We start from the raw sequence: 25,066 nt of genomic DNA, 5'->3' as shown, positions 1-25,066 counted from the left end.
AAAATCAACAGCCAACTTCTCCTAGCCATTCTTGTGCTTACAATGCAAAGGTGTTCATGGGAGGCTCTTAGTAAAATAAACCGAGTTTTTTTCAAGCACCGGTGCTTGTCTCTACAGGAGAGGTGCCTAATTAAGCGTCTACTCTGTGTAAATAAGCACCTATAATTAAGAATCTGGTTTATTTTTTTAAGCATCTTGCATTGTACAAGGTCTCAGGCCTCCAAATGGACGAAACACCTTCCCATACAGTCGTGGAAATCCTCATCATGTTTCCGGTGTTATCCTTTTGCATCATGGCACCTCTCTTCAGCACCTTTGGAATGACATGGGCTTTGGTTTTTCGTATTTTCGGTGTTATCCCTAGGGCAATCCCTATTTAACGCCTAGGTGCCTAAATGCCTATAACGGCGTGAATTGGGCTGGCCCTGTTTAGACGCATTCCCGATGTTCGTCCGTTGCGATCTTGCGGCTATATATTTTTTGTTTTTTCATTGCTTCATTTTTCTCTTAGTTTTCTTTCATTTTGTTTCTATTTTATTTTGGTTTTTTTTACTTTTCCTCCCTTTTTTTATTTTTGTTTACTTGATATTTTCCTTTCTTCATTAGTAAAAAACGAGAAAGCTATATTCCTGCCGACTGGACGTTAGCTACAGGTCCGCACGACCTCTTCGTCACGGGCACGCGCGTGTCTTCCCTCTCTCCCGATATTTTGGCCTGAGTTTCCGATACTATCGGTACTAGAAGAACGCCCGTGCGTTGCAACGAGACCGCATTAACTTTAAGAATTCAATATTAATTATGTTAATATTACATTTAACATTCTCATACATATCAAGTGACATTGGCGACCTTTTCTACAATCAAATCCTCACACACACTCTCTCCCTCCCTCTTCCTCACTCTCTCCCCCTCTCCCCTCTCTCCTCTCTCTCTCTCTCTAACACACACACATATCCATCTTATTGGGTACGTGACCATAATCTATCTATTTCACACACACACCCTAGTGCATAACAATATGGATTATGTGTATTATATTTGCCACCACAACTGAGGAAATTAATTTCATGTAAATCGGCCAGCCTGAGTTTGGAAATGGTCATGAGAAGAACAATGAAGATACTATTGTCACCTGAGCCGATTACATAATGGGGTAAAAAACCTGACTGGACGAAACATATAATTTTGTTATGTTGGAAATCAGAAACATTGTGTCAATTTATAAAAGCCACATATAACATATTTGCTGATTCATTCGACAACATGAGAGCTCAAACTAAGTTGAAGTGGCTTCCTTTAAAAAAATCTAGTATTGATCATGAATTATTCAGCAAAAATGAGAGTGCATGAATATAGGCTACTACAGTATATTATATATGCAACTGGTAATTCTCGTAAGGAGAAAATACATCGCTTGCAAGAACGTGCTTACCTAATTTGATCTCAGCTATTTTCATATGAGCTTACAAATTTTACATACTGTGTTAGATACGTCTTTCTGTTCTCAGGTTTTAACTGAAAAACATGATACTATGCAATTTGTCCTCACCACGCCGGTGGGTCAACGGTATGGTTATGGCTCACCCTTGGCGTGCTTCGGCGATGACCACCTTTGGGGTGCATTAAGGTGAAGGCCGTGTTGTCCGATGCCATGCTGTCACATGATCATGTAACTGTAATAAGAACTCCAATCAGAATAGGTACACAGGGGCGGCGATCAGCTCTTCATCTCCAATCTCCATGGTTCGTCTTCTCAAAAAATTTAGCGGCCGCTGTGTGTCAATTTTTCCAATGAACTAAAAAGAGGAAAATGTACTGGACGGGAAAATGGAAGACAAAAGGAGAGAAGTAATTATTATTCAAATTTTAGTGTCATTTTGAGAAAATGACCGGACAATAGCATGATTTTAAAAAGTATTTGTGTGCATTTTAGTGTGCATGAACTACTTTCGTTTTCCATTGGAATTTTTTTATGCTTCAGAGCCGCCCCACCTTATTTATTTTTCGTCCTCCGCCATCCAATGCATATTATCAAAGTCATCCCAGCTGTCTCTTCCACAACTCAAAAGAATTACAAAGATTTTCATACAAAGTTTTCAACCTTATCAAATTCTGAACCAGCAACAGATTGACACTTACCTACTATTTTTTATATTATCAAAACACGAAGATAGTCTTGCCCACACACATTTGGGATTTTATCGGTGGATGCAATCAATGTACAAGTCTTCTATTTCTTGGATCAGGCACAGTCTACATTAATATGAATAAATGCATCTCTAATCTTTTTTCTTCTAAATAATATGATCAAAGAGTGTGGTTATAGTTTACTTATTTTAGGGATAGTGGTTATAGTATACAGAGACGCAGCAAAAAGGAGCTGCCGACAGCCCAACAAACAGAGAGGGAGATACTCACCCAACATGGGTATGAGCTCCAGATCAGCCACAATTAGGGAGGCAAATTATTAGTATAAGCTTCAGATAAGCACATGCAACTCTCACTTCATATAACAATACTACAGAATAAACAAGCAAAAATGAGGTCAATTACTTCATGAACTGAAAGCCCTAAAGGTAATATGTAATTTTCCCTAAATTCTCAAGCAGGCATTTTCACCTAAAGCCAAACTGATGAAGATTTACTTAAGTAAATTAGAGAAATGTGAAAGTATCTTACAAGAATTACCTATGGTTGACACCTGCAACTGCTCATCGGATGCCAGCAGCAGGTAAAAACATTTAACTTCTTTTGGCTTCTTTGCTTGCTTTGGTGTATCATTGTATATCAAAGTCCCTAGGACTAAATTTTCTGGATGAAATCTGTACGCGGACATAAGCAAAAATCACAAGTAAGTGCAAAGAGAGAGAACAGAGAGGACAATGCAATTAGCAGCACAAAATTTGTTGCTCCGAGTGTGTCAGAAGCCAAAAACTGATGAAATGGCTTCCTAGAGTAGGGTGAAAACTTACGGAGTATGTTGCCGCTCTATTATAAAGATGATGGCATTAGCTACATGAAACTTTTAACTCCAGCATTAGAACAGGATAAACAACTCTAAACTCTATAAGTTCATACGCTGTATAATTAGTCAATAAAATGACCAAATCCATATAGTATTGTCCATCCATACATGTTCCCAAGTTTTACCTAGATAACGAACATCTTATAAGAACAACTACTCATAATGTAAACAAAAGAGCCACAAGCCTGATTGGAGCTTTAGTTTAACATGAAGCAGTTGCTTACAGTCCAGAACATAGTTGCAAAATTGCACCAAGAACAGGATCTGACACTTGCATTGTGGTGTTTTTTCACTGTATATCTGACACACACACACACACACACACGCACACACACTATGCATTCTGCAGATAGGTGACTTACCAAGAGGTAGGTCACGAAATTACCTAGAGCTGCGAGGAAATGGAAATCAAATGAGGAGGGAGAAGAAGAAAAAAGGACTTTTACCTTCTTCCAGCTGGTGGTGGTCTTGGTTCTTCAAGATTTCTTTTTCCGCAGTTGAGGTGCAGCTGCCGGCGGTATGATAATTAAACTGTTGCTATTTCACTCTCACGAATTAAACTCACTTGTATGTCATCTCACTTATGCCAAATCATAAATCTTGGTATTGAATATTCTCCTGCATACAAAATCAAATGAAGTTAGACAAGAAAACTACTGTTATTTCATGGAAATAATAAGAGGCGAATTACACAGCAAGCAGTTTAATCCTGAGAGTGAACACAATATTGCAGTCTCATATGCTCACCAGATTGGTAAAACTTTACAAATCGCATTAGATAAGTACCATGGTAATTTACCTGACAGAGAAAGAGGTCAAGTAAATGCAGGATCTAACTGAACCATCAGCTCTCACCGGCTTATTAACCGCAAACTTTACAAAATCCAAAAAATATTTTTTTTAAATATGATGCCCACGAACAATAATGGATCAAATGGTTGTATCTGATTCCGAACAAACTGAGGCCCCTGCCCAAACAACAAAAAAGGAGTTTCCTGATTCATTAATTTGATGCACCAAGTATAATCCAAATAGGAATATGTAGCACTAAAATTGATGAATAATTGAAGATTTAAAACACAAAGAAAATATGAATACCCAGAAGTGAATTGATACTTATCTATTTGGGAGAATTTTACTATATTGATACTGAAACTTTGAGTTTCAGCCATCTGAGTGTTAGTCTAGACAAAGAGCATGTAATTGATACAAAGGCATTCTTTTAATGCAAGGTGGAAAACTGGGACTAAAAATGATCCCTTAAATATCGATCTAGCCAGACCTAACAAGGAACCGAGTGCTTACTCAGAGGACCAAACTTTCGATATATTGACAATATATAGACATAAAACTAACTATAAAAAATTAACCAGTGATACATGCAAGATAAAATTGGCGGCCAATTGCATTTTTATTTCAACAAGCACTTGGTATGTACATGGACCAGATGACTGAAAAAGGGTTTGCTGAAGCTCGTGAAAATGCACACTTGACGGGCCATTGGAAATATGAAAACTACCAAGTAGAATCGCATTTGAAAATAATTTTCACATGCACAGATTACTGGGAAAGAATGTCACTTCGCAGGGATGAAGACACGATAATCTGCATGTTTCGAAATTAAACAAAACAACACCAGTGTTTATACCTAGAAATAAGATGAGAAAGTAATATCTTAATGATCGAAAAACAACTGATAGATATAAATGTTCTCTCCTAGCAGGTATATACATGTAATGGTCAAATCTGCCATTGTTCAGATATAACAGATCTGCAGCTATATATACATGTTCTCTGAAAGCATCTATACATGTAATGGTCAAGTAAATAAGATACGGAGGGTAAATATTAAGCGTAACCTTTTAGACATCTTTGAGTTGCTCACCATTAGCAAGGAAAGTGGAAGGTCCTTTTTGCTTGGAGTTTGGCGAGTAGCAGCGGAGGAGCTTCTTCTGTTGCATTTCGCCCGTCCTATAAGATAATCTACCTGCAAAGGACATAACCCTTGTAGATAATTCCCATGTACAGTCCCATAGAAGGAGGAAATTCGGCAGAATATAAGTGAAAGCAGTTTGATGCAGACAAGAACTTCATATTGCTTTTTCTTCCGTCTGCAACAGAAATATATTAACAGAATCAAAAGAAATTTAATGCACACATGTGAAAACGCATGTCTATATTTTCTACTCTTGTTCTTTACAATCAGATAGCCATAAGTCCAGGGCAATGGAAAATGTAGACCTGAAGATATTTTCTACTCGGCAGAATATATTTTCTACTCTTGTTCTTTAGAATCAGACTGAACTCTGTATGCTACTTACTCATAAGTCCAGGGCAATGGAAAATGTAGACCTGATGTGTTGCAGAAATGCACATCGCCGTGCAGTTTTGTTTCCGCCATGTCCTATCTCTGAAGAAGAAAAGTTTGAGTTCTCACAGTGCAGTAAGCAAATCAGGAGGGTTCGGGATGAAGAAAACTCACCCCTTTGCGGTCGGTCGGATGGGGCGGAGCTCGCGTTTGGTGAAGACGTGATCCCCAGCGGCAGCGGCGAGGAGGAGGCGGAGATGGCCGGTTCCGGAGGGCCGGACGGGATCTGCAGCTCGCTCCACCCAGGGAGGAAGGATACCTTCCTGAATCCATCCATCCATGCTTGAAGCTTAGACGACCGGCCGTGGGTGGATCTGCAGCCATGGTGGCTGGGGGTGAAGACCGCGGCCGCCATCGCTTGCGAACGGAGGTGGAGAAGGAGGCATCGGCGGAGGCGGAGGTGGAGATGGTGGGGGCGGCGGTGCGCCAGGAGGAGGCGGAGGCGACCTCGCGCGGGAAGTAGGTCGGGGCGGAGGCTCGCTGGGTTCGAGGGAGGGGCCAGGTGGGGGTCCGAACCGCCGGGGCACCTAGTGGAGGTGTTCGCCTGCTGCAGCGGTTGGGGCGGCGGCCGAGTCGCAAGAACCGGCCGTGAGGCAGGATCCGGTGCGCCTCCGGCAGATCTGGGTGGGGGGAGACCGGCGATGGGACCACTGGTCCCGTGGGCGGGGGTGGCGGGGCGGTGGCGCTCTGGGGAAGACGGCGGCAGCGGCGCGCTCGGGAAGATGGCGAGGGCAGCGGGGTGGCGGTGCTCCAGAGAAGAAGGAGGGTCCGGCGGCGTGCTGGTAGGAGGCGGGGATGACGGCGCGCCGGAAGGAGGCGGGAGTGGTAGCGCACCGGTAGGAGGCGGGGTAGGCAGCAGCGGCGACGGGATCGGGAGGAGGTTGGGGATCGGACGAGGGGATTTTTTTAGCGGGTCGGGCAGTTCGGGGTGCGAGAAAGGGACGAAAAAAACCAGCGAAAAAGATCGGATGAAAATGGTGGGACGAAAATAATGAGACAAAAATAAAACCCGAAACACGGACTACCAACTGAGACATTAAAAATAGAGATTAAGTAACGCTTTCCTTTGAAAGCACACCTCCCACACTCTCATCTACTCCGATCCTGCCGCGAATTTTTCTCCCGCCCGAAATTCCGTAACAATTAATGCTGGATTAGCTAGCCAACTAATAAGCATGCATGTGTTCTAAAGAAATGCATGCCACACGTTTTGTACGGGATTAAAGCATGGGTCTTGAGCCACTGCATGGGTACTTTATGGGATTTGATCCTTGTTCGTCGGATTAGTACATTTTCACAACAACCGTCTATTCTATATCTAGTTCTTGTGTAAACGAAAAGGAATTTTCATATTTGTCTTTTGGTTCTATATTACCATTGTAGAAAAAACCATGTATGTAGTGCTATTAGAGTGGAACATAATTCAACTCGCATGGCTATGATGGTGTTGCCGCAAAACGCCCCGATGGTGTTGACGGACAATGTTAATACGATGGGGTCGATGTGTAGTTAGCATGATATTTTACACATCGCACATCTGATAACTTGCGTACAATCATTGTGATAACTTTGGCGGGAGTGGGGGAGGGGGTTGTTGAAAACATACCCCCAATGATTTATGTGTGAAGAACATGGTAATTTACGCACCACACACCTGATAACTTGCGTACAAAACAATGCGAGAGCTTTGGCGGGGAAGGGGGTTGTTGTAATACACTCCCGATAACTCCTGGATGAATATCATGGTAATTTACACACCACAAACCTGATAACTTATGTGCAACACGTTGATAAGTTTTAACCCCGGCAAAATAAAGTTGAAGAAATATGTCCCCGATAATTTTAGTGCGAGTACATGGTAATTTATGCATTGCATACCTAACTTACATACAACACGATTGATAATTTTGACGCGGTAACTCATGCGTAACTAACATGGTAATATATGCACAACTGAGTTGATAACTTACTTAGTCCAGATGTGATAACTTTTGACCGGGAGTGGGGCTATTGAAAAACACCCATCGGTAAATCGTGTGTAAATAGCATGTAATATACACACACAAAAGAGCTGATAACTTAGTTAGCCCAGGCCGATAAATTTCGTGTAAATAGCATGGTAGTATACGCACTGTATACATGATAACGCACGCAGAAACACCGCGGTAACTTTGACCCAAGGGTGAGGGGAGGTGAGGAAGTTGTTTGAAACCATACGCTCTCTCGATAACTTCTGTGTAAATAGCAAGGTGATATACTGTAAGTGCATCTAGTGCCACCCCTAGTTGGTTTTGGAGTATTGACGACAAACCTAGTTGAGGGACTAACGTGTTTGTGAGAATTGCAGGAAAACACAGGTAGAAGTCCCTCATTGATTCGGTTTTATTACCAGAGATGACCCCTAAAAATGTACGAAGACATTGAAGACAATGGTGGTTTATGAAGATATTCATATTGAAGACAATGACATGAGAAGACTCCCTATGAAGCTTATGGAACTCGAAGACTTAGATCCTTCATAGTTTTATTTCATTTATGTTGTGTCATAGGAATCACCGTACTGTTAAGTGGGGTCCAAGAGAACCAGTCAGAATGACTGAAGTGATGCCTAATTCAAATCCTATGTCTTCGAGCGAAGACTTTGAGAGAAAATCTTGTCTAGAGTCAGACAAGTCAGCTTTACTTGTAGCCCAAGTAAAGTTGCCGTGTGAGTTCAAAATTCGACCGTTGGTACACGTGTCAGTTCCTTAGTGACCCAGGGTCATTTCGGACAGATCAGGTCGGGTTGCCAAGTGGCTATAAATAGTCCATCCCCCACAACCATAAACGGTTGGCTGCTCAGATTTCAGTGCACGGCTTTTGTCGTTTAAGAGCAACCCACCTCGAAGCCTTTGAGAGAAAAATTCCTAGTGAGGAGAAAAGCCCTAACCACCCAGAGCCAGAGTAAATTGGGCATCACTTAAGTCTTCGTGTCTGTGTGATCTGAAGACTTATTACACTTGAGGACTGTGCATCCTCCAGACGGTTAGGCGTCGCGTTCTGAGCATCCAAGAGAAATTGTGGATTGCCGGTGAACGAAGTCTGTGAAGGTTTGGGAGTCTACCTTGAAGACTTACCAGAGTGATTGGGCGAGGTCTGTGTGACCTTAGCTCAAGGAGAAAACGGTGAGGACTGGGTGTCTTGGACTAAGTGTCCTTGACTGGGTGTCCGGGACTGTGTGTCCTTCGGTTTAAATACCTAGCCGCTCCAACCAGACGTACAGTTGTCACAGCAACTGGAACTGGTCCAACAAATCATTGTCTTCGACGTGTCACTGGTTTCATCTACACTTCCTTTTTACTTACAGTTATTCATTGTGAAGCCATTGCGTGCTTGCTTTATCTTTTGTCTTCACAACATGAATGTATGATCTGTTTGGCTTCATAACTTCTTCCTACCTGATCCTTATTACACTGAAGCTGTTTGTCATTGTGATTTCACTCTATTGAATACATGACCATGGCTGGCCTAGTGTAATCTAACTTCCGCTGCATAGTAATAGGCATAATCTTCACTGTTTGTCTTCATAACTCTTAGGTTTTGAAGACTTTCATAAAAATCGCCTATTCACCCCCCCTCTAGTCGATATAACGCACTTTCATATACACATCGTAGACTTGATAGCTCACATATAAACATTGTTGTAACATTTGAGTGCGGGGGGTGAAGTTGTTTGAAAACATAGCCTCGATAACTTATGTGTAAATAACGTGGTAATATATGAAGCGCGGGCTTGATAACTCCCGCACAAACACCGCCATAACTTTATCTCGATAAAAAAAGTTGTTGAAAACATACCGCGATAACTCATGTGTAAATAACATGATAATATATAGGGTTGATAACTTACTAAGCCGAGGATGATAACTACTTGCATGAAAAAAGTCATCAGAACATATCAAATATGATCTAGTTTCGTAGGTCTCACCGTGATGTATTTTTTATGTGACAACGATTTTTTGATCTGATCAACGGTCTGAGATATAAAACATTTTGAAATTTTGAAACAGGGAAGAATCTAGGATGACATTAAATTTCTTATCTCCCTCTAAGAGCAACTCTAGCAGACCCCGCATTCCGTCCCGAATCGTAAAATAACCGTCAAAATGCGGGTAGGGGCGGAAAAACCAGCCCGATCAGACCCCGCATTCCGCCCCAGCCCGCAAAAAATTATAGGGGGCGCGGAAAAATCCCGAGTCCAACCCGGGAAAACGCGGGTTTCCCCTCGCGGCTGCGGTGCCCTGCATATAAGCGGGAGCGGTTGGTGGGGGACATTTCATCCTGCGAGTTCTCCCACCAACCACCTCTCCTCTCCCCCTCGCGCCGCCGCCGGCCGCCGCCCAAGAATCCGGCGACCGCGGCCGGCAGGAGCACGCCGGAAGGCCACCACGCGCACGAGGCCTCCCCACCTCCCCCCCGCCCCCGCGTCGGCGGGCCGCCGGATTTGCAGATCTACGGCACTTCACCGCAGGCCGCCGGATTTGGCTTTTCCCGGCCGCCGGTGGCTGCCCAAGCGATGGAGTGGCCGGGGAGCCTCTCCCGCAGCCCAGGCAAGGGCGCATCGCCGCATGCAGGTACCAGTTTGTCCGCCCGCCGTCGCCGAAGGTTTGCGGGCATGGACTCGTCCGGCCGTCCACCGGGCTCGGCGCTCGCGCAACGTCTTTGTGGCTTGCCGATGCCGCTCATAGAATGCGACGACTGCACGAAGAAAGTGTTGCGGCTCACTTCGAGCACGCCAAAGCACCCCAAATTTGGTGATGCCTTTTGTATCCAATGTTAATAAAGCAAAGCAATGCAATATGCTAGATCAAATTAAGTCGCAAATTTAAGTTTTGAGGGCCGGGAGGAGCTGCGCGGGATCAGATGCCGCAACCCCAACCTGTAAAAAGCATATTCTGGGAATATCCTTTTTTTACGGGTCCATTATGCAGGGTCCACAACTGCGGCCGTCCGTGCCGGGCCGCAAACGCATTTTTCCGCAAACTGCAAAAACGTTTTGCGGGTCGGGAGGATGCGGGGTCTGCTAGAGTTGCTCTAATGCATGCACACATGTGCATGTGAAGAGAAGGTTAAAGGAACCATTTTCATTCCTAGTAATTTTCTGTGTAAACAACATGATAATTTATTTACTACAACCTTGATAACTTAGGTTTGCATAGGCGTGGTAACTTTTTACCTAAAAAGTAAAGTCGTCGGAACATATCATGAGATCTAGTTTCGAAGGCCTCGTCGCGACGAATCTTTTATGTGAAAATAGTTTTTCAATCGGACCGATGGTTTGAACTACAAAACATTTTAAATTTTATTTTTAGATGAAATCTTTGCTGACATCAGTTTTTTTGTATTTTCTGCATGCAGCTATTGTCCAAATAGTCTACATGCGTGAAGGAAATCTGCATGTGTGTGACTGCATGCATGATTAAAGAGTGATTGGAGAAGGTTGCTTAACTTCCGAACAGTTGGAAGTTAGCACTGTCCTTAGTAAAATACATGTTCTCTTTTTTCCTTTTACTCCCACTTTGTTAATTTTAAATTTAAAAAAATTCATGTATATTTTAAATTCTTGAATAGCTTTAGAAAAAGAATTCAAGTTGAGCATTTCCAAAAATATGTTGATTTTTTCCATTACATGGTGACCAATTTTTAAAACACGGTGAACATTTTTCTAATACATGATTAACTTTTTCTGCACCGTGAACATTATTTCCAATACACATAAACATATTTCATAATAAAGATGAACATTTTCTAAATACGTGGCGATTTTTTTACAGTTCTTATTTTTAAAAATATGTGAATATTTTCATTTTCTTGAACAAAAATTAAATTAAAAATGTATTAAAAATTAGAATAGAGAAACCAAAGTTAAATAAAAAACAAGCAAAATATTCAGTGAAAACCGGCACCTAACCCGCAATCGCATGTAGCAATGGAAGCTAACTTGGCCGGTCCATCAGGCAATGAATCTGTGCGGAGACTCGACTACGTCTCGTCAAGAGAGCTATTTTTTTTTGAGTGGAACTAGCGAGCTATATCTTGCTCTTTGCGGCACAGTACCTCGTCTCGCCTCTGGTTCGAGTGCTAGCGGGCTTGCCCACGTGCATTGTTTTTTTTTCTTTGAGAGGTTTTGGGAAACTTCTATTAACCGGTTTATTAGATCGGTTTTAGAAGGTCCCAAATGAATTTTTTTCTTGATTTTTTATGTGATTTTTGTATAAGTATTACTTTCCTTTTTATGTTTGTTATTTTCCTTCTTGTGTTTTTGTGTTTTTATTCATTTTTTAAAATACATTTGTACTGTTTTCAAATACACATTGAATATATTTTAGATACAAATTGAACATTTTTCAGATACACGTCGATTTTTTTAAAAAAATACATGTTGAACATTTGTCAAACGCACGTCAAACTTTTTTAATACAGGGTGCACATTTTTGTAAGACACATGGAACTTTTTTATAAATGGCACACCCTATCCCTATGAGCACCTTCGAAAGACTGAGTCGGCATATCATCTTGAGATTTACAAAGTCACCGTAGTCGCCTCGTCGTCGACGGAAACGTCTCCTCCAACTGAATGCGCATCGCCGGAAATCCTAAAATAAATGCGAGCACCAGGATTTGAACCCTGATGGGCTGGGGATACCACGGTCCCTCTAACCATCCAACCACAGGTTAGTTCGCAATGAGCAAAACATTTGTTAAGTTAGAACACATTTTTAGAAAATATCAAAAATATTTTTTGGATGGTACAGAAAATTTTCTAGAAAATTACGTGGACATTTCTAAAAATTGTATAAGTAGTTTATTAAATATCAAAAACAATTTTTAAATATGTTGAAATTTTCTTTAAATTTCATGAAAAGAAATTTGATAGTAATGAACCGTTGTTTCTGAAATACTCAAAGTTTTTTTCATTATATTATTTACTTTGAAAATTTCACAAACATATGTTATAACGAAAAATGTATTTGGCAACCCTGTGACAGATTGCAAAAACGTCACACCACCTGGATGCCGTCGATTTGAATCCACCTAACGCATCCAGTATCGCCAGATTCGATCGCGAGCATCCGCCCCCACCGGATCTGTCGACACGAGCGGTGGAAGACTGGTCAACGAGGCGGTGCGGGCACGCGTCTTCCAGTGGGGAAGGCTTGGGTCTGGACGGCAGACCCGGTGGCCAGCGTCATGGGGCCGGCCGAATTTGGTCGAGGACGGGCGGAGGTAATCGGCGGCGGCAGAGGGCGGCACAAGGGCTCTGTCTCGGGGCTGAGGTCGGCCAGGGACGGTCTATGCGAGGAAGAGACGAGGGAGAGAAGAAAGAACTGTTGGAAATATGCCCTAGAGGCAATAATAAAAGTATTATTATTATATTTCTTTGTTCATGATAATTGTCTTTATTCATGCTATAACTGTATTATCCGGAAATCGTAATACACGTGTGAATAACAGACACCAACATGTCCCTAGTAAGCCTCTAGTTGACTAGCTCATTGATCAACAGATAGTCATGGTTTCCTGACTATGGACATTGGATGTCATTGATAACGAGATCACATCATTAGGAGAATGATGTGATGGACAAGACCCAATCCTAAACATAGCATAAAGATCGTATAGTTCGTTTGCTAGAGTTTTTCCAATGTCAAGTATCCTTTCCTTAGACCATGAGATCGTGTAACTCCCGGATACCGTAGGAGTGCTTTGGGTATACCAAACGTCACAACGTAACTGGGTGACTATAAAGGTATACTACGGGTATCTCCGAAAGTGTCTGTTGGGTTGACACGGATCGAGACTGGGATTTGTCACTCCGGATGACGGAGAGGTATCACTGGGCCCACTCGGTAATGCATCATCATAATGAGCTCAAAGTGACCAAGTGTCTGGTCACGGGATCATGCATTACGGTACGAGTAAAGTGACTTGCCGGTAACGAGATTGAACAAGGTATTGGGATACCGACGATCGAATCTCGGGCAAGTAACATACCGATTGACAAAGGGAATTGTATACGGGGTTGTTTGAATCCTCGACATCGTGGTTCATCCGATGAGATCATCGTGGAGCATGTGGGAGACAACATGGGTATCCATATCCCACTATTGGTTATTGACCGGAGAGCGATCTCGGTCATGTCTACATGTCTCCCGAACCCGTAGGGTCTACACACTTAAGGTTCGGTGACGCTAGGGTTGTAGGGATATGTATATGCAGTAACCCAAATGTTGTTCGGAGTCCCGGATGAGATCCCGGACGTCACGAGGAGTTCCGGAATGGTCCAGAGGTAAAGATTTATATATGGGAAGTCCTATTTCGGCCATCGGGACAAGTTTCGGGGTTATCGGTATTGTACCGGGACCACCGGAAGGGTCCCGGGGGCCCACCGGGTGGGGCCACCTGTCCCGGGGGGCCACATGGGCTGTAGGGGGTGCGCCTTGGCCTACATGGGCCAAGGGCACCAGCCCCAAGAGGCCCATGCGCCTAGGGTTTCAAGGAGGAAGAGTCCTAGGAGGGGAAGGCACCTCCTAGGTGCCTTGGGGGGGGAGGGAAACCCCCCTTGGCCGCCGCCCCACCCTAGGAGATTGGATCTCCTAGGGCCGGCGCCCCCCCTTGGCCCTCCTATATATAGTGGGGAAGGAGGGCTTTCATCACACGCCTTTGGTTGCCTCCTTCTCCCTCTCCAACACCTCCTCCTCCTCCATAGCGCTTGGCGAAGCCCTGCCGGAGTACTGCAGCTCCATCAACACCACGCCGTCGTGCTGCTGCTGGTGCCATCTCCCTCAACCTCTCCTTCCCCCTTGCTGGATCAAGAAGAAGGAGACGTGGCTGTTCCGTACGTGTGTTGAACGCGGAGGTGCCGTCCGTTCGGTGCTATGATCTTCGGTGATTCGAATCACGTCGAGTACGACTCCCTCATCCACGTTCTTTGAACGCTTCCGCTCGCGATCTACAAGGTACGTAGATGCATCTAATCACTCGTTTCTAGATGAACTCCTAGATGGATCTTGGTGAAACCGTAGGAAATTTTTTGTTTTCTGCAACGTTCCACAACAGTGGCATCATGAGCTAGGTCTATGCGTAGTTCTTCTTGCGCGAGTAGAACACAATTTGTTATGGGCGTAGATGTTGTCAACTTTCTTGCCGCTACTAGTCTTATCTTGCTTCAACAGTATTGTGGGATGAAGCGGCCCGGACCAACCTTACACGTATGCTTACGTGAGACCGGTTCCACCGACTAACATGCACTAGTTGCATAAGGTGGCTGGCGGGTGTCTGTCTCTCCCACTTTAGTTGGAGCGGATTCGATGAAAAGGGTCCTTATGAAGGGTAAATAGAAGTTGACAAATCATGTTGTGGCTTTAACGTAGGTAAGAAAACGTTCTTGCTAGAACCCTAATTCAGCCACGTAAAACTTGCAACAACAATTAGAGGACGTCTAACTTGTTTTTGCAGCAAGTGCTTTGTGATATGATATGGCCAAAGTTGTGATGAATGATGAATGATCTATATGTGATGTATGATATGTTCATGCTATTGTAATAGGAATCACGACTTGCATGTCGATGAGTATGACAACCGGCAGGAGCCATAGGAGTTGTCTTTATTTTTTGTATGACCTGCGTGTCATTGAGAAACGCCATGTAAACTACTTTACTTTATTGCTAAACGCGTTAGCCATAGTAGTAGAAGTAATAGTTGGTGAGCAACTTCATGGAGATACGATGATGGGGATCATGATGATGGAGATCATGGTGTCAAGCCGGTGACAAGATGATCATGGAGCCCCAAGATGGAGATCAAAGGAGCTATGTGATAATGGCCATATCATGTCACTATTATTATCTAATTGCATTTGATGTTTATCATGTTTTGCATCTTGTTTACTTAGAACGATGGTAGTAAATAAGATGATCCCTCATAAAAATTTCAAGAAGTGTTCTCCCCTAACTGTGCACCGTTGCTAAAGTTCGTCGTTTCGAAGCACCACGTGATGATCGGGTGTGATAGATCCTTACGTTCACATACAACGGGTGTAAGACAGTTTTACACATGCAAAACACTTAGGGTTAACTTGACGAGCCTAGCATGTGTATAGACATGGCCTCGGAACACAGAAGACCGAAAGGTCGAGCATGAGTCGTATAGAAGATACGATCAACATGAAGATGTTCACCGACGTTGACTAGTCCGTCTCACGTGATGATCGGACACGGCCTAGTTGACTCGGATCATGTTATACTTAGATGACTAGAAGAGGGATGTCTATCTAAGTGGGAGTTCATTGAATAATTTGATTGGATGAACTTAATTATCATGAACTTAGTCTAAAATCTTTACAATATGCCTTGTAGATCAAATGGCCAACGTTGTCTTCAATTTCAACGCGTTCCTAGAGAAAACCAAGCTGAAAGATGATGGCAGCAACTATATGGACTGGGTCTGAAACCTGAGGATCATCTTCATAGCTGTCAAGAAAGATTATGTCCTGCAAGCACCGCTCGGTGATCCACCCGTCCCACAGAACCAAGACGTTATGAACGCTTGGCAGACACGTGCTGATGACTACTCCCTCGTTCAGTGCGGCATGCTTTACAGTTTAGAGCCGGGGCTCCAAAAGCGTTTTGAGAGACATGGAGCATATGAGATGTTCGAAGAGCTGAAAATGGTTTTTCAAGCTCATGCCCGGGTCGAGAGATATGAAGTCTCCGACAAATTCTTCAGCTGTAAGATGGAGGAAAATAGTTCTGTCAGTGAGCACATACTCACAATGTCTGGGTTACATAACCGCTTGACTCAGCTGGGAGTTAATCTCCCGGATGACGCGGTCATTGACAGAATCCTCCAGTCGCTTCCACCAAGCTACAAGAGCTTTGTGATGAACTTCAATATGTAGGGAATGGAAAAGACCATTCCTGAGGTATTTGCAATGCTGAAATCAGCAGAGGTAGAAGTCAAGAAGGAACATCAAGTATTGATGGTAAATAAAACCACTAAGTTCAAAAAGGGCAAAGGTAAAAAGAACTCCAAGAAGGACGGCAAGGAAGTTGCCGCGCCTAGCAAGCAAGCCGCTGGGAAGAAGCCAAAGAATGGACCCAAGCCCGAGACTGAGTGCTTTTATTGCAAGGGAAGTGGTCACTGGAAGCGGAACTGCCCCAAATACTTAGCAGACAAGAAGGCCGGCAAAACGAAAGGTATATATGATATACATGTAATTGATGTGTACCTTACCAGTGCTCGTAGTAGCTCTTGGGTATTTGATACCGATGCAGTTGCTCACATTTGTAACTCAAAGCAGGAGCTGCGGAATAAGCGGCGACTGGCGAAGAACGAGGTGACGATGCGCGTCGGGAATGGTTCCAAGGTCGATGTGATCGCCGTCGGCACGCTGCCTCTACATTTACCTACGGGATTAGTTTTAAACCTCAATAATTGTTATTTAGTGCCAAGTTTGAGCATGAACATTGTATCGGGATCTCGTTTAATTCGAGATGGCTACTCATTTAAATCCGAGAATAATGGTTGTTCTATTTATATGAGAGATATATTTTATGGTCATGCTCCTATGGTGAATGGTTTATTCTTTATGAATCTCGAGCGTAATGCTACACATATTCATAGTGTGAGTACCAAAAGATGTAAAGTTGATAATGATAGTCCCACATACTTGTGGCACTGCCGCCTTGGTCACATAGGTGTCAAACGCATGAAGAAGCTCCATGCAGATGGACTTTTAGAGTCTCTTGATTACGAATCATTTGACACGTGCGAACCATGCCTCATGGGTAAAATGACCAAGACTCCGTTCTCAGGAACAATGGAGCGAGCAACCAACTTATTGGAAATCATACATACTGATGTGTGCGGTCCAATGAGTGTTGAGGCTCGCGGTGGCTATCGTTATGTTCTCACCCTCACTGATGATTTGAGTAGATATGGGTATGTCTACTTAATGAAACACAAGTCTGAAACCTTTGAAAAGTTCAAAGAATTTCAGAGTGAGGTTGAGAATCAACGTGACAGGAAAATCAAGTTTCTGCGATCAGATCGTGGAGGAGAATACTTGAGTCACGAATTTGGCACACACCTAAGAAAATGTGGAATAGTTTCACAACTCACGCCGCCTGGAACACCTCAGGGTAATGGTGTGTCCGAACGTCGTAATCGCACTCTATTAGATATGGTGCGATCTATGATGTCTCTTATCGATTTACCGCTATCTTTTTGGGGCTATGCTTTAGAGACTGCCGCATTCACTTTAAATAGGGCTCCGTCGAAATCCGTTGAGACGACACCGTTTGAATTATGGTTTGGGAAGAAACCTAAGTTGTCGTTTCTAAAAGTTTGGGGATGCGATGCTTATGTCAAGAAACTTCAACCTGAAAAGCTCGAACCCAAGTCGGAAAAATGCGTCTTCATAGGATACCCTAAAGAAACTGTTGGGTATACCTTCTACCTCAGATCCGAAGGCAAGATCTTTGTTGCCAGAAATGGATCCTTTCTAGAGAAGGAGTTTCTCTCGAAAGAAGTAAGTGGGAGGAAAGTAGAACTTGATGAAGTATTGCCTCTTGAACCGGAAAATGGCGCAACTCAAGAAAATGTTCCTGAGGTGCCTGCACCGACTAGAGAGGAAGTTGATGATAATGATCAAGATACTTCTGATCAAGCTCCTACTGAAATTCGAAGGTCCACAAGGACACGTTCCGCACCAGAGTGGTACGGCAACCCTGTCTTGGAAATAATGTTGTTAGACAACGGTGAACCTTCGAACTATGAAGAAGCAATGGCGGGCCTGGACTCCTACAAATGGCTAGAAGCCATGAAATCCGAGATAGGATCCATGTATGAAAACGAAGTATGGACTTTGACTGACTTGCCCGTTGAACGACGAGCCATAGAAAATAAATGGATCTTTAAGAAGAAGACAGACGCGGATGGTAATGTGACCATCTATAAAGCTCGGCTTGTCGCTAAGGGTTATCGACAAGTTCAAGGGGTTGACTACGATGAGACTTTCTCACCGGTAGCGAAGCTAAAGTCCGTCCGAATCATGTTAGCAATTGCCGCATTCTACGATTATGAGATATGGCAAATGGACGTCAAAACGGCATTCCTTAATGGTTTCCTTAAGGAAGAATTGTATATGATGCAGCCGGAAGGTTTTGTCGATCCTAAGAATGCTGACAAGGTGTGCAAGCTCCAACGCTCGATTTATGGGCTGGTGCAAGCATCTCAGAGTTGGAACATTCGCTTTGATGAGATGATCAAAGCGTTTGGGTTCACGCAGACTTATGGAGAAGCCTGCGTTTACAAGAAAGTGAGTGGGAGCTCTGTAGCATTTCTCATATTATATGTAGATGACATACTTTTGATGGGAAATGATATAGAACTCTTGGACAGCATCAAGGCCTACTTGAATAAGAGTTTTTCAATGAAGGACCTTGGAGAAGCTGCTTATGTATTAGGCATCAAAATCTATAGAGATAGATCGAGACGCCTCATAGGTCTTTCACAAAGCACATACCTTGATAAGATATTGAAGAAGTTCAATATGGATCAGTCTAAGAAGGGGTTCTTGCCTGTGCAACAAGGTATGAAATTGAGCTCAGCTCAATGTCTGACCACGGCAGAAGATATAGAAGAGATGAGTGTCATCCCCTATGCCTCAGCCATAGGTTCTATTATGTATGCCATGCTGTGTACCAGACCTGATGTAAACCTTGCCGTAAGTTTGGTAGGAAGGTACCAAAGTAATCCCGGCAAGGAACACTGGACAGCGGTCAAGAATATCCTGAAGTACCTGAAAAGGACTAAGGAAATGTTTCTCGTTTATGGAGGTGACGAAGAGCTCGTCGTAAAGGGTTACGTCGACGCTAGCTTCGACACAGATCTGGATGACTCTAAGTCACAAACCGGATACGTGTATATTTTGAATGGTGGGGCAGTAAGCCGGTGCAGTTGCAAGCAGAGCGTCGTGGCGGGATCTACATGTGAAGCGGAGTACATGGCAGCCTCGGAGGCAGCACATGAAGCAATATGGGTGAAGGAGTTCATCACCGACCTAGGAGTCATACCCAATGTGTCGGGGCCGATCAAACTCTTCTGTGACAACACTGGAGCTATTGCTCTTGCAAAGGAGCCCAGGTTTCACAAAAAGACAAGGCATATCAAGCGTCGCTTCAACTCCATTCGTGAAAATGTTCAAGATGGAGACATAGAGATTTGTAAAGTACACACGGACCTGAATGTAGCAGATCCATTGACTAAACCTCTCCCTAGGGCAAAACATGATCAACACCAGAATTCCATGGGTGTTCGATTCATCACAATGTAACTAGATTATTGACTCTAGTGCAAGTGGGAGACTGTTGGAAATATGCCCTAGAGGCAATAATAAAAGTATTATTATTATATTTCTTTGTTCATGATAATTGTCTTTATTCATGCTATAACTGTATTATCCGGAAATCGTAATACACGTGTGAATAACAGACACCAACATGTCCCTAGTAAGCCTCTAGTTGACTAGCTCATTGATCAACAGATAGTCATGGTTTCCTGACTATGGACATTGGACGTCATTGATAACGAGATCACATCATTAGGAGAATGATGTGATGGACAAGACCCAATCCTAAACATAGCATAAAGATCGTATAGTTCGTTTGCTAGAGTTTTTCCAATGTCAAGTATCCTTTCCTTAGACCATGAGATCGTGTAACTCCCGGATACCGTAGGAGTGCTTTGGGTATACCAAACGTCACAACGTAACTGGGTGACTATAAAGGTATACTACGGGTATCTCCGAAAGTGTCTGTTGGGTTGACACGGAATCAAGACTGGGATTTGTCACTCCGTATGACGGAGAGGTATCACTGGGCCCACTCGGTAATGCATCATCATAATGAGCTCAAAGTGACCAAGTGTCTGGTCACGGGATCATGCATTACGGTACGAGTAAAGTGACTTGCCGGTAACGAGATTGAACAAGGTATTGGGATACCGACGATCGAATCTCGGGCAAGTAACATACCGATTGACAAAGGGAATTGTATACGGGGTTGTTTGAATCCTCGACATCGTGGTTCATCCGATGAGATCATCGTGGAGCATGTGGGAGCCAACATGGGTATCCAAATCCCGCTGTTGGTTATTGACCGGAGAGCGATCTCGGTCATGTCTACATGTCTCCCGAACCCGTAGGGTCTACACACTTAAGGTTCGGTGACGCTAGGGTTGTAGGGATATGTATATGCAGTAACCCGAATGTTGTTCGGAGTCCCGGATGAGATCCCGGACATCACGAGGAGTTCCGGAATGGTCCGGAGGTAAAGATTTATATATGGGAAGTCCTATTTCAGCCATCGGGACAAGTTTCGGGGTTATCGGTATTGTACCGGGACCACCGGAAGGGTCCCGGGGGCCCACCGGGTGAGGCCACCTGTCCCGGGGGGCCACATGGGCTGTAGGGGGTGCGCCTTGGCCTACATGGGCCAAGGGCACCAGCCCCAAGAGGCCCATGCGCCTAGGGTTTCAAGGAGGAAGAGTCCTAGGAGGGGAAGGCACCTCCTAGGTGCCTTGGGGGGGAGGGAAAGCCCCCTTGGCCGCCGCCCCACCCTAGGAGATTGGATCTCCTAGGGCCGGCGCCCCCTCCCCTTGGCCCTCCTATATATAGTGAGGAAGGAGGGCTTTCATCACACGCCTTTGGTTGCCTCCTTCTCCCTCTCCAACACCTCCTCCTCCTCCATAGCGCTTGGCAAAGCCCTGCCGGAGTACTGCAGCTCCATCAACACCACGCCGTCGTGCTGCTGCTGGTGCCATCTCCCTCAACCTCTCCTTCCCCCTTGCTGGATCAAGAAGAAGGAGACGTGGCTGTTCCGTACGTGTGTTGAACACGGAGGTGCCGTCCGTTCGGTGCTATGATCTTCGGTGATTCGAATCACGTTGAGTACGACTCCCTCATCCACGTTCTTTGAACGCTTCAGCTCGCGATCTACAAGGTACGTAGATGCATCTAATCACTCGTTGCTAGATGAACTCCTAGATGGATCTTGGTGAAACCGTAGGAAATTTTTTGTTTTCTGCAACGTTCCCCAACAAGAAACAGAGAGGAATGGCTGGGAATAGAAGGGAGAAGGGGCACGGCTGGGTTTCTAACCTGCTTCGGTGGCCGGTGGTCACCGGCCGCATGGAGGCTCGTTGTCTCCTTGGGGGGACAGCACGCCACAAATGTGGCAGCGGCATGGCTCATCCGCCACGCCGGCGACGGCCATCTCCAAATAGCCGCTGACGCTGGCCGTCGCACTGGTGCTGCTTTTCTAGCCAATCACCATGTGGACTTGCCGCAGCAAAATACAGTAGCTGCTGCGCAAGTGATCGATGGATGAGCCCTATGCGCAAGCGTCACTCCCGCTCCGCCCGAATGTGAAACAAGCAGAAAAGGACACACCCGACTGTGCCACCCATGTTTCTTGATCCAGAATTTCTATTGTCTAATTGGGTAGAAAAACGGCACACTGAAACTACTGCTAATCTACTTAGTTGACAGTTGTTTGAATTCCTGTACTAGTAGTAGATATAAGTAAGTAAAAGTAGTTGCTGCACTGTGCCAGATGGATTAATTAGTCCGTTTGCGACTGCTACAAGGTTGCCTCAAGTGTAGTTGGTTGAAATTCAGAGAGGAAACTCAGGCTCAGTCATATCAATTCAGATTCACAGAGAAGATGCTGATTTTTATATGATTTAGCATTTGAAATTAAGAGAGAAAATTCAGTACTAGATGAAAATTAGTTTCTGTACAATACACTACTTTCAGGTCCTGTATATCATTTGTCTTGTTGATCTTTTTATTAACTTGTGTTTTAGCAATATGAGATCACTGATCTGCTACAACATTTGTAGTGCTAGTGACATAAGTCATAATCTCCCGCGTAGAGCTACTGACCATCTCTCAAGTGACTTAGGAATTATCATCGCGATGATTTTGACCCAATGAAAAAATGGTTGTTGAAAAACATAATTACGTAACTTTTTTTGTGTACATAGCATTGGTAATATACGCACCACGAACTACATAATTTACATATAAGAATCACGGTAACTTTGAGTCGGAGGGAAAAAATGTTGAAAACATACCTCCTGTGACTTCTGTGAAAATAGCATGATAATATATGCCCCACGGACATAATAACTTAGGTGCAAACACCGTGGTATTTTGGACCCGAGGAAAAAGTTGCTAAAAGCATACCCATGGTAAATTTTATGTAAGTAGCATGGTAATGTATGCACCACAGACCTGATAATTTAAGTGAAAACACCATGATAACTTTGACAACAGGGAAGAAAATTATTGAAAAGAACCCTCATTGATTTCTATGTAAATAGCTTGGTAACATACACACCGGAGGCCTAATAACTTGGATACAAACATCATGGTAACTTTGACCATGTTAAAAAAATTGTTGAAAAGGTATCACTGATAACTTCTGTGTAAATAGTACGATAATATACGCAACGCAGACCTGATAACTTAGGTGAAAACACTGGTAATTTGGACACGAGCAAAAAAAATTCTAAAACATACCACCGGTAACTAATGTGTACATAGCATGGTAATATACGCACCACATACCTGATAATTTATGTCCAAAACACCATGGTAACTTTTCAACCCATGAAAAAAAGGTTGGTGAAACATACCCCGGTAACTTTTGTGTAAATAGCATGATATTTTTAAGCAATGTAGACCCGATAACTTACGTACAAACACCAAGGTAACTTTGGCCAAGGAGGGGAAAAAGTTGTTGAAAACATACCCCAGTCACTTATGTGAACATAGCACGGTAATAAACGAATCACACACTCGATAACTTACATACAAATGATAACTTTGGCCAACGAGGTAAAAAAGTTGCTAAAAACATCTTCTCCCTCCCTCGCCTTCGATAACTCATGTGAACATAGCTCGGTAATATATGAACCACATACTCGATAACTTACATACAAGCAACACGTTAACTTTTACCAATGAGAGAAAAAATTTGTTGGAAAATATACCCTCGATAACTTATGTAACGGTAATATACAAACCACATACCCCATACCTTATGTAAAAATATCGTGGTAACTTGACTAGGGGGCTGAAAAGCATCCTCTTGTAACATGTGAAAATACCATGGTAATATATGAACCGCATACCCAGTAACTTACGTACAAACACCACGGTAACTTTGACTAAAGAGGAAAAAAGTTGTTGAAAAACATAACCCGGTAACTTATATCAAAACAACATGGTAATATACAAATAGCATACCCGACAACTTATGTACAAACATCATGATAACTTTTGAGTGAAGAGGAAAAGTTGTTGAAAAACATTCCCCGGTAACTTATGTGAAAATAGCACGGTAATGTATGAATCACACATATCTGATAACTTAAGTACAAACACCAGGGTAACTTTTGATCAAGGGGGGAAAGTTGTTGAAAAATATAACCCCGATAACTTATGTTGAAATAGCACGATAACTTGCATACCACAGGCGTGATAACTTATGTAGCTGAGACGTAGTAAGTTTTGACCCGGAAAAAAGTCATCGGAATATACCAATATGGGATCTAGTTTTGAAGATTTCATCGTGACGAATCTTTTATGTGAAAACGGTTTTTGCATTGGACCGACGGTTTGAGCCACAAAACATTTTGAATTTTTGGAATCTATGATGACATCATCTTTTTTGTCCTCTAGTGCATACATGCGCATGTGGAGAAGGTGGGAGAACCATGTTTATGTCCTGGTAACTTATTTGGAAATAGCACGATAAGTTGCATACCACAGATGTGGTAACTTATATAGCCAAGACGTGGTAACTTTTGACCCGGAAAAAAAGTCATCGAAACATACCAACATAGGATCTAGTTTCGAAGATCTCGTCGTTTAGAATTTTTATGTGAAAACGATTTTTGCATCGGACCGACGGTTTGAACTACAAAACATTTTGAATTTTCAAAATAAAAAGAATCTATGATGACATCAACTTTTTTGTTTTCTAGTGTATGCATGTAATTAGAGAAAGAAATGCATGTGGAAAGTGATTCATACTAATGCAATTATGCATGTAATTAGGAAGGAAAAGAAGGTGTGTGGTAGTTTTAGCTATGTGGCACACGTGTGCCAAATATCGCAGTCCATGTTATAAATGTGGCGAACATTTTTCTGAATGGCATGAAAGATTTTTTAAAAAATTATACAAATAGTTTTAACATTGTGTATTTTTCTGTAGAATGTCTCAAGCATATTTTTGAAACACGTGAACATTTTAAAATGTCACAAACAACGTTATACCAGAGTTTTTGGCAACACAAGTCAATACCGGACGATCACGTAGCTGATTGATCTGATCTTCTTCGAATGAGAGGATTGGAAGAGCATGGGAGCGGGAAAACCAGAATCTTTTGTGAGAAGTCACCATTAGAGCTAGGGCGTTGGTGGGTGTTGTAACTCATACCGGATGTACGCATCCGATATGGGCTTCTTGTATATTTTAATTCTGCCTTCTATACCAAACACCATGTGAAAATGCATTGATCCATTGAAAGAAAAGAGCTAAACTTCCTTTTCTTTCTAGAAA

At 43.2% G+C, this 25,066-nt stretch overlaps 1 protein-coding gene across 1 annotated transcript; it reads right to left on the bottom strand.

Annotated features, from left to right (window-relative positions):
- Positions 1-1,353: 1,353 nt before the first annotated feature.
- LOC125539310 lies at positions 1,354-6,300 on the bottom strand. The gene is made up of 6 exons (XM_048702737.1): positions 5,508-6,300; positions 5,378-5,435; positions 4,911-5,136; positions 3,773-3,824; positions 2,689-3,643; positions 1,354-2,518 (listed from the first exon to the last, which is right to left on the bottom strand). The coding sequence occupies exons 1-5, from the start codon at positions 5,746-5,748 to the stop codon at positions 3,603-3,605; spliced, it is 618 nt and encodes a 205-aa protein (XP_048558694.1). The 5' UTR covers positions 5,749-6,300; the 3' UTR covers positions 1,354-2,518; positions 2,689-3,602.
- Between the last annotated feature and the right edge of the window lie 18,766 nt (positions 6,301-25,066).

The sequence above is a fragment of the Triticum urartu genome, chromosome 2 (assembly GCF_003073215.2).
Source record: "Triticum urartu cultivar G1812 chromosome 2, Tu2.1, whole genome shotgun sequence".
Taxonomy (NCBI): domain Eukaryota; kingdom Viridiplantae; phylum Streptophyta; class Magnoliopsida; order Poales; family Poaceae; genus Triticum; species Triticum urartu.
The sequence above is the reverse complement of the archived record's forward strand: the minus strand, read 5'-3'. Positions and strand labels throughout refer to the sequence as shown.

Bases quoted from the DNA above. Each gene is read 5' to 3' on its own strand.
- LOC125539310 (XM_048702737.1), bottom strand. From the start codon at position 5,748: ATGGCGGCCGCGGTCTTCACCCCCAGCCACCATGGCTGCAGATCCACC. The intron at 5,137-5,377 runs GTCTACATTTTC...TTTCTGTTGCAG, and splicing joins GCATTTCTGCAACACATCAG to ACGGAAGAAAAAGCAATATG. The intron at 3,644-3,772 runs GTGAGCATATGA...TTTTGTATGCAG, and splicing joins TGTAAAGTTTTACCAATCTG to GAGAATATTCAATACCAAGA.